Source organism: Apodemus sylvaticus, chromosome 20 (genome assembly GCF_947179515.1).
Source record: "Apodemus sylvaticus chromosome 20, mApoSyl1.1, whole genome shotgun sequence".
Taxonomy (NCBI): domain Eukaryota; kingdom Metazoa; phylum Chordata; class Mammalia; order Rodentia; family Muridae; genus Apodemus; species Apodemus sylvaticus.
Genome location: NC_067491.1, coordinates 16902702 through 16917109, shown reverse-complemented (window position 1 = coordinate 16917109; position 14408 = coordinate 16902702). Strand labels below are relative to the sequence as shown.

The following is a 14408-nucleotide window of genomic DNA, read 5'->3' as shown; positions in this document are numbered from 1 at the left end:
TCCTGGGACATTGGGTTTCTTTTAGAGATATAAAATTTAGGGGCTGGAAAGATGGTTCAGCAGTTAAGAGCACTGAATACTCTTCTAGAGGTCTTGAGTTCAATTCCCAGCAACTACACGGTGGCTCACAGCCATATCTGATGCCCTCTTCTGGTATGTCTGAAGACAGCAACAGTGTACTCACATATATTAAATAAATAATATTTAAAATTTAGCTTAGTTTTGGACTGGAGAGCTGGCTTAGTGGTTAGGAGCACTGGTTACTTTTTCAGACGACCTAGGTATTATTTCTAGCACCCACATGGTAGCTCGCAACCATCTGTAACTCCAGCCCCAGTGACCCAATGCTGTCATCTGTCCTCCAAAGGCATCTGCACACACAGTGATGCCCACATCTACAAGCAGGGACAAACCCCTCCATATAAAAATAATCACCTTTCAAGTAGCTTTGTTACAGTCACTAAACCTCCACAAAATGACAGACATTTGCGTCATATCCTAAAGTCTATCCCAGGATCCAAAGCAGGAGAAAGCACCGGGACAGATGGGAAGACAGCCTTAGCACAGGTCTCTTCAACATCTTGTGGCAATAGTGGTGTCTAATCGCACTTGAGGCAAGATTGGAATTTGCAAAGCCATTAACACTAATGTTAGGCATGCTGGTCTTAAAGCAGGATAGCCACAAGATGAGTTGCTTCGCCAGAGAAGGTTTTCTTGTTTATCCTTATTCTTCTTGGAAATGTTTATAACAGCAGACACAAACTTCTGAGACAACAGATGTTATTAGGTTAGGTGTTATGAGTTTATTATAAAAGGAAGGCACGGATGTTGGTTACACGATGAAATACTTTGGAATGTTGGGAGAGGCAGCTTCACGTGACACTGTTTCTACAGTGATTTAGTCCACACACTTTCCAAGAATGTCACCATCTCCAAGTCAAAAATAATCCTGTTGTCTACAGCTTTGGTGAGAAGAACTTTGTTATTTATTTAGTTTTTTTGAGACAGGGTTTCCCTGTGTAGCTCTGGCTGTCCTGGAATTCACTCTGTAGACCAGGCTGGCCTCGAACTCAGAATTCTGCCTGCCTCTGCCTCCCAAGTGCTGGGATTAAAGGCATGCGCCACCACTGCCCCGTGAGAAGAACTTTGCGTCTGACTTTCTCACTAAGGTTAGCTCGCTGCAGCCTTTCCTTAGGAACTGGGCTCACGGTTACTTATTACTGTTGTTTTAGTTTCCTTTCAGCTTTTTCTGGAACCATGACACCTCCTCTGGTTACAGTGTTGGCTTCACTCCTCTCAGCCAGTATTTCCTCAGCGTGGAGGACACTCTCTAAAAGATTGTCCTGTGGGCACTCAACTCTGCCACAGCTTGGAATCTGGACTCACACCAGTGCTGCAAGGAGTCTTCTTAGTCTTAAAAAAAAAGTTCGGAGTGCTTTGCATTGATGTATGTATGTGTCCTGAGTGCACGCCTGGTGCCTGTGGAGAGTGCTGGATCCCCTGAAACTGGAGTTACAGTTGTGAACCACCTTGTGGGTGCTGGGAACTAAACCTTTGCAACAGCAACAAGTGCTCTTAACTATCGAGCTGTCTCTTCAGTCCCTACCAGAGAAATTTTAGAGGTGTCAGACTAACACTTCCTTCCTGTCCTGCAGGGTTCTCTGAACCACCATGCCCCAGTTTCCAATGGAGCCATCTATTCTTGAGTTGTAACTTTCTTGGTTTTGTTTTTCTAGACAGGGTTTTACTGTGTAGCTCTGGCTATCCTGGAACTTGCTGTGTAGACCAGGCTGGCCTCAAGGAGATCTGCCTGCTGCTGCCTCCTGAGTACAGTTATTAAAGGTATGCACCGTGATTGCCTGGCTCCTTAGAGTTTTCTAGGTAAAGCACTGTCTTAGTCAGAGTTTCTATTGCTTGTAACCAAAACACTACGACCAAAAGGTGAGTTGGGGAGGAAAGGGTTAATTCTGCTTACACTTTGGGATCATGGTCCATCACTGGAAGAAGTCCGGACTGGAGCTCAAGCAGGGCTGGAACCTGGAGAAAGGAGCTGATGGGGGGTGGGGGGCTGCTCACTGGCTTGCTAAACATGGTTCCCTCAGCCTGCTTTCTTATCCCAGGACCACCAGCCCAGGGATGGCACCACACACAAGAACTGGGTCTGCCCCCACTGATCACTAATTGAGGAAATGCTTTATGGCTGGATCTCATGAGGGCATTTCTTCAACCGAGGCTCCTTCTTCTCTGATGACTCTAGCTTGTGTCGTTGACACACAAAACCAGCCGGTACGCCATGCTGTCTGCACATGGGACCGTCTTTCTTCTTCCTTTTCTAACCTCGTTGACTTTAGCCCACTTTCTGTCTGACTGTCCTGGCTAGAACCTCCAGCACGGACAGACGTGTCAAGGGCAAGCATGCTGCCTCACCCCCGCGTCCTTGGCCTGGGCTGCTGTAACCAGGTAACACATCCTGGGAGTCTGAACAGCAGATACTTATTTTCTTACACTTCTGGAAGCTAGACAGAGATCAGTGGGCAGTGTTAAGCTTCTTCTGAGGTCTTTCTCTGAGGCACTCTCCCTGTGTCCTTCCATGTCTTCTGTGTCTGAATAGCCTTTTTATAAAGCCATGAGCCACACTGTATTAGGGTCTACCCTTTTGTTAATTCAATTACCTCTTTAAAGACACTGTCTCAAGTCTGGCAACAGTGGCACATGCCTTTAACCCCAGCACTGAGGAAGCAGAGGCAGAGGCAGGCAGATTTCAGAGTTCGAGGCCAGCCTGGTCTACAGAGCGAGTTCAAGGACAGTCAGGGCTACACAGAGAAACCATGTCTCCAAAAACAATACAATACAATACAAACAAACAAACAAAAAAACCATAAAGACACTGTCTCACGGTGCGATCACATTTTGAGCTACCTGGATTTGGACTTAAACTAGTGTTCCCGGGAGAGCACTGCAGGCTGTCTTCTGTGCTCATCTGCCGTGCACTCGTGACAAGGGGCACACTTAAAAGTCTTTCACATGGGACTGGATTTGGAAATTTGCTGGAATTTCCCTGTCTTTAATCCTACCATCTAAAGCTGTTTCATTCAGTTGTCAACAGACTTCCACAGGGTAGGTAGTATTTTCAAATTCACTGTGGGAAACAGAAACTTGTTAAACATCTGTGGCAGTCCATGGCATAAGCTGTCACTGTAATCCTCTCTGTGATTTCTGTTTTCAGGGATTCCCAGAGAACTTAAGGAACAGGTAGCTGAATGGATTTGGCTCAGGAGTCGATCGTAGGTCGCCAGCTCCTGCCCTCCACTATTGAATTCTCTGCTCTCCAGAAAACCAGGGACATATCTGGAAGTGAAAACCTAATTTGCCCATAGTTTTTCCTCTTCGCTTTGACACCAGTAGTGATACCTTAATTCTAGCAAATTTCTCTCTCTCTCTCTCTCTCTCTCTCTCTCTCTCTCTCTCTCTTTCTCTCTTTTTTGGTTTTGTTGAGACAGGTTTTCTCTGTGTCGTCCTGGCTGTCCTGTCTCTGTAGACCAGGCCTGCCTTTCTGCCTCCCAAGTGCTGGGATTAAAGGCGTGCGCCACCACCGCCCAGTGATACCTTAATTCTAAATCTAAACAGCCTGAAGACTACTCGGAGGATGTTCTTGAGGGAAATGGCATACCAGTGAGGTCAGCGCTGAGAACACTTGCTGACATGCTGAGTAAGATGAAATCGATCCAGCCAGGCCTGGCGGTGCACACCTTTCTTCCCTGTACTCAGGTGGCAGAGGCAGGAGGGTTTGAGGTCAGCCCGACATACGGAGTTCCAGGACACGTAGTCTCAAATCTGAAATAAATGTATAGGTAGATAAATCGGCCCAGCTCTGATAAGCCCAATATCCTGAGTCCAACCAATCCCAGGACCCACATGATAGAACCAGAGAACCAATTTCTCCAAGATGTCCTCTGACGCAAGCACACCCACCCCACATACATGCATGAAAAATCAAAAAACCATGGTTCTCCAGGGAATCGTGAAGGTGCAATAAAGCTCTGTTGAAGCCAGAGAACAGATAACCTGGCACAGCCAGCCAGGGAAACAAGGGTAAAACCTTCAGTGGGTGGAGGAGGCCTCCTTAGGAGTTGGGAATCTGTAAGCAGTGTTATGTAAGGTTGCTATGGACATCTCTTATGTTTGTAAGGATTACAAAAAACCCCTAAAAGTAACTAAAGCCAATAAAAAGCCAGATAGAAGACTCAGCCCCAGGAGCTGGCTCAGTGGGTAGAGGCTGTGCAGTCCTGATCTGGGTCTGAGCCCTGGAAGTAACACTCAAAGCTCTACATGGTGGTGTGTCTACGATCTCAGCACTCCGAGAGAAAGAAGGAAGGAGGAAGCTCACAGGCCTCCTGACCTCAGTGTGAGGTACAGCAGCAGAAACAAGAGATCCTGCCTCACAGGGCGGGAGGTAACAGATCCTGCCTCACAGGGCGGGAGGCAGCAAGTGACTCCAAACCGGTCTCCTGCAGCCACAAGAGCTATGCTATGAATGTGCTGGCTCTCACACAACCTTTCTCAATAGTAAAAAACCCAGACAAGCTGGGCACTGTGGTGCAAGCCTGTCATCCCAGGATTTGGGTGAAGAGGCAGGCCCTACCCTTATGTGCAGGGAAGGGTCTGGGTCTTCAAGTCTCATACACATCACTGCCAGGCCATTTCTGTGGACTGTGGATTATGATCTAGGTGTTAGGAGGCAGTGTTCCCATGAGCCCCCCGACCGGAGGAGCTACAGGAAGAGGACGGCTTCTGGGGTAGGGGGTGTCGGTTTTCTCCACTCCCAGAGGGTAGGTGGGTTGGCATCAGGCAGGCAGGTCAGGCAGAGCTGGGAGGAGCCAGGGGAGGGGGAGGGGTGAATATGATCAAAACACTGTATACAATTCTCAAAGAATAACATATTTATTTGAAAACACAAGGTGGTAGAGTGACTGGAGAAGTCACTAGAGGCAGACACAGGAGCAGTAAGCTACATTTATTAAATACTTCCTAGACACATCATATACAAAAGAGGTAGACAGGGGCAGATGTGGGCCTGAGCTAACACACACACACACACACACACACACACACACACACACACACACACACACACACACACACGCACTCACGCAGATCACTAAATCCCTAATTCTTTTTTTTAAGGTTATTTATTTATTTATTTTATGTATATGAGTACACCATTGTTCTCTTCAGACACCCCAGAAGAGGGCATCAGACCCCATTACAGTTGGTTGTGAGCCACCATGTGGTTGCTGGGAATTGAACTCAGGACCTCTGGAAGAATAGTCGATGCTCTTAACCACTGAGCTATCTCTCCAGCCCTAAATCCCTAATTCTAATTAGGAGGGAAGTACAACATCTGTACACGTCAGACTACAACAGAATTTTTAAGTCTGCTTGAAGGAAAATAAACTAAACATAGAGTTCTATTTAAAAATAAAACAAATACTTTAAAAAAGTTGTGCTTAACATCATGGACTGCTACACAGCATCAAGTCTTAGAGCGCACATGCGCCCCTGTGAAGTCAGCTTGACGGCCGGGCACCCGGAGTCCTCACTGATTAAGCCAAGGCCGTGACCACACCCGCAGCTGGTGACCACACCCTTGGGCGGCAACCACACCTTCAGCGCAGCAAGTCCGTCAGCTGCACCCACAGCTGGGCCCACAAGCACCGCTCATATGTCTTTTGTCTGATCGTCTTCTTCCAGCTTCCTGATCTCATTTTTTAAACAATTTATAGTTTCACGACTTGCTTTTAATCTCTCCTTAAGCTCTGCGATCTCAAAGCTTGTTTTTTTCTTGGCAGCTTCTAATTTTTCTCTGGTTTTCACTTCAAGTTCTGCAACTGAAGAAGAACAGTTGAGCTGAGCGACCCTATCTGCTCATGTGAAGGGACACCACAGAGGACAAACAGCGCTTCCTAAGGCCACTGTTTCCTGCCTGAGACGCGCAAAGTCTGGGAGACAGAATACTGAACACGGCAGGTCGAGGGCGGAGGAAGTGTAAACTCCAACAGAGGTGCCACACTGTTTTCTACAAGAATTCGATTGCAGTTACTCACAGGTGAGGCTTTGAGACATTATTTTGTTTTCTCTAGATACATATTACTTTGGAATAAGGAGCATACAAACCCAAGATATGCCAGTGTACCAATCAAAGATATTCAGAACTGATGAACATGTGCAATTTACATAATAAAACCATACCACCAAAATAAGCCCCTGGTTTCTTTTCTCGAAAGAGGAAACTGACTGAATCTGGGGTCAAGCCACACGAGCCACGGCCCTGTTAGCTCATGTCTGTACACCCACTGCCTTGCTTATGACATGAACCATAATGGCACAGACCTTGCATCATTTGTTGAGAAGACTGTGTGGGGTACATGTGTGTGTGCACATATGTGCATGTGCATGCAGACATCTTACGCCCTTTGCTTTCCTCCATCCCTCTCCACCTTACTGCTTTGAGACAGGGCCTCTCTCTGAACCTGGAGCTCAGCGACAGGCTGGAACAGCTGCCAGCAGGCCCCACTCACCTTCCCGTCTCTGCATCACCAGCTCCAGGAGCGCAGGCACGTGCCACCAGATCCTGCTTTTACAGACTGCTGGGGATCCAAACTCAGGTTCTTGTGCATACACGGACCTCACCAACTAGGCCACCTCCCCAGCCCCGTCCAGAATACCCTGTGATTGATATATATATATATATATTTTTTTTTTCTAGAGGTTGGTGGTGTAGCTTGTGGCAGGGTTTCTCTGTGTTGCCCTGGCTGTCCTGGAACTCACTCTGTAGACCAGGCTGGCCTTGATCTCAGAAATCCGCCTGCCTCTGCCTCTGCCTCCCAGAGTGCTGGGATTAAAGGCGTGTGTCACCACCTCCACCACCCCGGCAGGAGCCAGGCATTTCTTAAAGGTGTATGAGGATTAAGGAGGAGCTGAGATTAAACCTATAAAGAAAATCAGCCGCCATCAAACAAGCCTCTCACATTCCAGCACAGGTTAAAGTGCTTACATTCTGTCTCGTGCTTATAGGCTCCCAGTGTCAGCTGGCGAGACGTTGTTAAGAGTTGCTGCATCATTGCCGTTGGGTCTTGAAATATCTTAAGGAATAAAGTGAGAAAAAAAGCTCAATAACTCTAAAGGTCTCCAACGTAAATGCTTTTAAAACTTACTGTCCTCCTCTAACCGTTTTAAAGACCCTCTCTCTCATTATGAGGTTTTACCATTTCATCGTAGAACTCTGAGACCACAGTCTTCTTCCCCAGCATGGCATTGGTGTCAGACTGGAACAGCTTCAGTAAGTGATACAGCGTCACCTAGAACACACAGGCTCACTCTAACCAGGGGCTCCGCCATCACCAGGAGCAGAACACTCCTCATAAGAGTCAGTCAGTCTTTCCTTCCTGGATTTGTGAGCCCTCGAGGCTGGCCTCAAACTCACTAAGTAGCAGGCGGTGGGCCTTGAACTGCTGACCTTCCTGCCTCCACTTCTCAAGGGCTAAGACTACGAGCAGGCGCCACCAGCCTGGCCTGACACTGTCGCTGCGTAAGCTGAATTAGGTGGAGGAATTAGTAAATCCATCAAATTCCAGATCTTGCTCATTTACAACTTAGGTGGTAAACCACCTAAACTTTCTGTCCTTGGTTTCCTTTCCAGGGTCACCTCTCTGTCCACACCTCAGTGGGGACATTTTACAGACTTAGGTGAGGCTCTATTCAGGCACCTCCAGAAGGTAAAGGTACCCCAAAACAACTCAAGAAAAGCTAGGAGAATTTTAACAGTTTTCTGTGAAGACTGAAGTTCACAAATTTAATTGGAAAAAAAAAGATCTGCTGGTTGGTATGGTGGTGCATGCCTGCAATCCCTGCACATAAGAGATGGAGGCAGGAGAGGTTTTGAGTTCTACGTCAGCAGCCTGGGCTATAGAACTAGACTGTCAGGGGAAAGGGTGTTTAGATCTAGGAAAGCTGACAGATCCTAAATAACAAGGGAAGTCTTAACTTACAGCAAGACCATAACAACACCAGCTCCCAGTAAGGGTGACATTTGCACTCTATTAAATGACTCATTTTCTTCTTGGGAAGGCTAATGTTACTCACAGGTCTTTCGTTAGGGTCAATGAAAAATATTTTGATGATTATTTCAAATTCACCCCATCCTGTTTCAGTGATTTCATATGGAGGCTTAGTAACGACTAGAGAGGGAAGAAAAAGAAAAAAATTGCAAATTACTGATTTAGTTCCTGCTCCCTGACCCCTTTATAATCATTATATGATGAATCAAGAACTGTACCTCACCTCTTAAAGGATTGCCATAGCTTTCATGTAATTTAAATTGGATTTTCTTCACATATGCTGACATATCCTAAAATGGAGAGAAATCAGTTCTCCAACAGAAACAGACTTGTCATCTGTGCACAATTTTATACAATACACTTTCCTTCGACGTTTACAGAACATACTTAAAAAACAAAACCTGCGGGCATTCTCTGGCCCATGGGGCATCTTAGCTAACCAAGAGGCCGAGGAAGGATGACTAGGTTTGCACGCAGTCTGGGCAGCTTAGCCAGACCCTGTTTCAAAATAAAATGTTTTAAAAGGGCAGTGATATAGCTCAAGACTCAAGCTTGGTTTCTTCTCCCCAAAATCAAACAAGACAGAATAGGCCAGGGTGGTGGCTCGGGAGGCAGAAGCAGGAGGATCTTAGTTTGAAGTCAGCAGGTCTACACAGCTGAATTCCAGCCCAGACAGGACCACTAGTGAGACCTTGTCACATACCAACAAACAAAACAAACAACACCCCCCCCCCCCCCCCAATTAAACTGTTTTGGAGTTTTTGTTGTTGGGTTTTTTTTTTTTTTGATTGGTTGGTAAACACCAACAAACAAACAACCCCCGCGTTAAACTGTTTTGGAGTTTTTGTTGTTGGGTTTTTTTTGTTTTTGTTTTTTTTTTTGTTTTTTGATTTGTTGGTTTTGGGAACAACAAAAAACCAGAGTTGCAAACTATGCCTGGGAAGTGGCTGAGGGGAAGAGGAAGGAAGCCAGCGGCCTGTGCCAAGCTCTTTCCTATCATTTCTTTTGCAAATCCTGGGTTTTGAGGAGACATGGCTGTTGTAACAGGTCTTACTATGAAGCCCAGGCTGGCCTGGAACTTTCGGTCTTCTTGCCACAATGCTGGGCTTGTAAGCACGTGTCACCACCATCCAGCTCAAATTCTGCTTTTATATGCACCAATAAATAATATTCTCAGTTAATTTTGACTTCCAAAATTATATTGTTTCAAAAACAATAGCAAGATTTGAGGTATTTTTATAGAACTATATTAAGAAAATTGTATCTATAGTAAATTTTTAGAAACTATTTCTGTGTGTGTGATGTGTGAGGGAGGGGTGCACTCCTGGCCAGGGTCCACGGTGGTACACTCCTCTGCTGCTCTCCACCTTAGTTTTGGGGACAGGGTCTCTCACTGTACTTGGAGCTGGGCAATCATGTGTGACTAGCTGACTGGGAAGCCCAGGGATCATCATGTCTCCACCCTGGTAACGGAATGACAGGCCCGGCCCGGCCCCACCAGCTTCCCTCTGGGTGCTGGTCCGTCTCAGGTGCTCTCGCTCTCACTGCCCGGTTCTCTTCGGGCTCAGCCACCTCACCACCTGCCTCCTCCTCCCGCCTTTATAAAGACCGCCCCATATGTAAGGACACATTCATAAGTGTGCGTGTTTGTGCAGACGTGGGCATACATGTATGAGTGTGGGCATGTGTATACAGATGCCCAAGGAGGCCAGAGGGGCTGGATCCCAGCGAGCTGCCTCACGTGACTGAGTGTTGGGGACCTACCCAGGTCCTTTGCAAGAGCATCACTTGCTTAACTGCTGAGTCATCCCTCTAGCCTCTTATTTTAATTTTAATCGGAAGACATTTTTGAAAAACTCCATTAACTACATGAAGTTTCGAATCTTCCTTTGTTTCAGACAGCGTTAGTGATGGGAATCCATAATGGGTCCATGTCATACTTGGGAGAGTTACTGCCAGGAGCCATCCTCACTTAGAACTCAATGCCAAGAACTCTCCATACCAGGAGCCATCCCCACTTGGCTCTCAATGCCAGGAGACCTCGATACCAGGAGTCATTCTCACTTAGATCTCCATGCCAGGAACTATTCCTACGTAAATCTCAAAATGCCCTCCTTTTGAAGTTTATCTGTGGATAGGTTACTATAGCAACCCCTTTCCACTTCACCTCCTCATGACCCCCCCTTTATCATGCCAAAATTCCGGCAGCAATAACTAGCCTTACCCAGAAATTATGAGAAACTGTTTCTTAGAAATGATGTCAGCCCCCTGAGATTGTTCCCCCTTTACCCCTCCCAAACCTTGTAAGCTTCCCTTTATATTGATTTGATAGCTTGATCGGGATTAGACTTGCTGTCCGTCCCTCTTTTGTCTTGTCGCCCCATCGCCTTTCTTCTAGGTAGCTCCGGGACCCTGTTGACTGTCCTGCGGGTCGGGACAAGTTACTACACAGAATTTCACAGTTTACTGTCCAGTAAAAAACTACTTCAAAAGCTCGTCTCGGGAGAAGTGAATGCCCACCTCATTTCTGTATGGCTTTACATACACTGTCCACTGGTGAGTGTGCCCGTCTTCTTCTCTCTTCTTCCCAAAATACCGGGCAACATTACCATAAACTATTGGCTTGACGATGGTCACCCCCTAAAAGAAAAGCAAGCTTAAAGTCAGCAAATCTTTCCCCACCGCCAAATAAACACCGTGAACAACAGCGGCGCGCTTCAGGGCACTGCAGTCTAACCACGCCCATCCAGTTCACTTAGAACAGGACCCTCCTCAAACCAATGTTGCACTCATTAATGTCAGCACAATGCCTCCCACGTGAGGGGCTGGAGAGATGGTTCAGCAGGTGAGGCATTTGCTGCTCTTGCAGAAGACTAGTCTGGGTGCCCTGTGCAGCACATGTGGAGGTCAGGGGTGATCTGAGGGAGCAGATTCTCTTCTTTCCACCTCTGGGTCCTGAGGCCTGAACTGAGGTCATCAGGCTTGGTGGCGAGTGCCTTTTACCTGCTGAGCTGTCCCATGGCTGGAAGGATGGCCTGAAATGTCCTAATCTAAAGCTGCATGTAAAAGCACATGAGTGTGTGATTAAAGAAAGACAAAGTGACTTCACCACCCTAAAAGCTAGGCTACTGAGTTCAAGCCGCCATTCTGAGTGGCTCTGCTTGCTGGCGAAGGCTTTTACATCAGCCTGTAGCAGTGCTTGCCAAAGCGCAGACAGCACAGAACCCAAGGTCAGTTTATGGAAGAATTTCAGGGCGAGCATTTTCTGCTGTCACCTTTATTATGCACACTACAATTTGGGTATGAAGTGCCTCCCCCCCCCCAAAGTCTTATTGCTGGTCCTCAGCTGGTGGCACTGAGAGGTGACTGGACTATGGAAGCAGTAACCTTATCAGTGAATTACTATAGTGATCAGCTCACAGCTGAATGGACGCGTAGGAGGGGACTGTGGGAACACACATGCCACCAGGGTTGGGTCTCTTGGGGGCCCATCTCGTTCTTGCCCCACCCCCACTACCAAGGAGAAAACTCATCTGGGGACTACAGGCCTAACTTTCTCAAGTTATCCGAGACTAAAAACTACAAACTTCTAGATTTAACTTATGCAAGTAGAGAAGAGTTTTCCCATTAACCCTTTGCTCTGTAATCACTTCCTACCAGCCCCAAACCTTACCTAAAAGCTTAGGCGACCACACAGCTCTACAAAGCCTCTTATACTAACATAGACTTTTACCTGGGCATTTCTTTCTCTCATTGCATTTCAAGGCTTTAAGATGTTTGGGGATTTCTCATCTTACATTTGCTGTTAAGACATCTATGGATGAGGGCTGGAGAGATGGCTCAGCGGTTAAGTGCACTGACTGCTCTTCTGAAGGTCCTGAGTTCAAATCCCAGCAACCACATGGTGGCTCACAACCATCTGTAACAAGATCTGATGCCCTCTTCTAGTGTGTCTGAAGACAGCTACATGTACTTACATAGAATAATAAATAAATCTTTAAAAAGACACTGAAGAAGATTTTAAAAATTTAGATTGGTGTAAAAGTGATTTAAGGAAAAAAAAATCCTTTCTGTGATAAGATCTGCAAGTAGGAGCTAAAAGGGACACAGGGTGAGCATCAGGAACCAGTGCCTTAAAAAGTGGTTAAGAGCACTGACTACTCTTCCAGAGGTCCTGAGTTCAATTCCCAGCAACCACATGGTGGCTCACAAACATCTGTAATGGGATCTGATGCCCTCTTCTGGTGTGTCTGAAGACAGCGACAGTGTACTTAAAAAAAAAAATTAAAAAAAAAGTAACCTGCAGATGTAGGAAGGTGGGAGGGGTCGTGCTGGAGAGACGAGACACACACACACACACACACACAAAGACGGAGAAAGACGTCTGCAGCACAGGGTGGACAGCCAGAGCCTAACCCTAAAGACACACCTACATGGTGACACCAGATAACCTACCCCTGCAAATTGTCCCGAGACCTCCACCCCTATTCATAATACATGCAAATGCTAATATAAATGTGAGGGAACTGAGTGTCACAACGTCCAGTATTAAGCTGGGACTCTATGACAGCCTTCACTAAACACGAAAGAAGCTAAGCGCTCTTTGATGACTTTAGCACCGGGTTTCGGGAACGACAAGGCGGGCGAGCCTATTCAGGAGTTTCGGTGCCTTAGCCACCCCGGAACCTTTGTTCTTGGCGGGACCGAGGTGGTGACGGAGAATTCCGGAGGAGCGCCGAGCTTCCGCTCTGCGCGCCGCGGCTGCGCACTTACCTTCACTCTCCCGCCGGAGTCAGGTCCAAATTCCGCCATTCTCTTGAACATATTGTCCCAGGGAAGGAGCCGCGGCTGCCAGGGAAAGAGCTCAGGCCGGCGGGGTTGCTGCTCCCCTCACAGGCCCGCTCCTCCCGCGCGAGCCCGTGCCGAGGAGTTCAGGCCGGAGGAGGGCGAGTCACCTGGGCTCGCGGAGCCGAACAGCCACCTCCTCCACACCCGCCGCGTCGGGGTCGGCCATTCAGCCCCGCGGAGGGAGAGCCGAGCGGAAGGGCGGGGGAGGGGGGGTGGGGGAGGGCGGCAGCGCATGCGCAACGGTCTCAGGCAGGCACCGCGCACGCGCGAGACTGCCGCCTTACCGTAGGGCGAGAGCCGATCTAACGGATGAAGAGAGAAGGGAACGACTTTAGGAAGAGCTCTAGTACTTAAGGGCAGGGACGCATCCAGCACCAAAATGGTGAAAGTTTATAGCTTTAGGATTGAGATAATCCCATGTACTTCAAGATCATAGCCTCTGGAATTAAAGCTTCTGGTTGGGCAGGCCAGATAACGGGGTGAGGTTGGTAAAGAATTTGCTGCCGATCCTGGTGGGTGACCTGAGTTCGATTCCCAAGGCCAATATGAGGGAACTTGAGAAATGACTGCCCTCCCCTCCCCAGTCCTCGTGGCTCCATCTGTTCTGTTGGCCTTGTTCAGTTTGACTCTTCCAGATACCTCGGTCTGTTTTCTCCTTCATATCTACAGTAAGAACATTCTCCTAAACCATACTTAAGAGGGTTCATGTTCTCATTTCCACTCATCATTCGTGTCTTTCATTCCCCTTCCGCAGTTGGAACCCTTCTTTCCTACAAGCCCTCCCCCCTCCTACTTTCATGTCCCTTTAGTTCCTGACCTATTGGGTTTAATTGGCGTTTCCTGCCCTACCATGGATGTGGGTTTCTTTACTGAAGCAAGAGTAACTTATCCTACCTTACTAAAGAAAACGGTACCTCTTTCCCAAACAGTCATGAGTTGTCAGTAGTCCCTCGGGGAAGAGTGAGGTGCATGGACCCCTTCCACCATCCATGATGAAATGTTAACTTGCCAATCGCAGGTCTTATGCAGATAACCTCAGCTGCAGTAAGTTCATGAGTGCAATGACCACGCTATGGCCAGAAGGTGTCGTTTTTGCTACATGTCTTCCCCCACTCTCTGGCTCTTACATTCTTTATGCCCTGAAATATTCCCCAGCCTTGGAAGGAGTGATACAACGGTCCCATACAGTGTTAAGCACACCACTGAGTTTGGACTTCAGAGTATACCTTGTGGCAGTCATCTACAACGTGGTCCTAGGAATCTGGTTCAAGTCATCAGGCTTGATAAGAAGTGCCTTTACTTTTGCCAGCCTCTGTTTTTGATAATCTTGGCTGTCTCTATAGTCAACCTGTATTTTGGGGTTGTCTTGGCAGTTCTTGGGTATGTCCTGTGTGTTTCTTAACTGTTATCTAAATGTCATTCCCCTTCCTTGATCACCTGATA

At 47.4% G+C, this 14408-nt stretch overlaps 1 protein-coding gene across 1 annotated transcript; it reads right to left on the bottom strand.

The window, feature by feature from the left end:
- Positions 1-4917: 4917 nt before the first annotated feature.
- On the bottom strand, positions 4918-13152 carry Yeats4 (YEATS domain containing 4). The gene is made up of 7 exons (XM_052165393.1): positions 12891-13152; positions 10638-10757; positions 8341-8407; positions 8143-8237; positions 7266-7358; positions 7055-7142; positions 4918-5888 (listed from the first exon to the last, which is right to left on the bottom strand). Exons 1-7 carry the CDS (start codon positions 12939-12941, stop codon positions 5719-5721), a joined length of 684 nt encoding a protein of 227 aa, XP_052021353.1. The 5' UTR covers positions 12942-13152; the 3' UTR covers positions 4918-5718.
- Positions 13153-14408: the final 1256 nt, after the last annotated feature.

Bases quoted from the DNA above. Each gene is read 5' to 3' on its own strand.
- Yeats4 (XM_052165393.1), bottom strand. From the start codon at position 12,941: ATGTTCAAGAGAATGGCGGAATTTGGACCTGACTCCGGCGGGAGAGTG. The intron at 8,408-10,637 runs GTGGGCATTCAC...TCTCCATTTTAG, and splicing joins TAAAGCCATACAGAAATGAG to GATATGTCAGCATATGTGAA. The intron at 5,889-7,054 runs GTAAGCACTTTA...GTTCTTCTTCAG, and splicing joins CTATAAGCACGAGACAGAAT to TTGCAGAACTTGAAGTGAAA.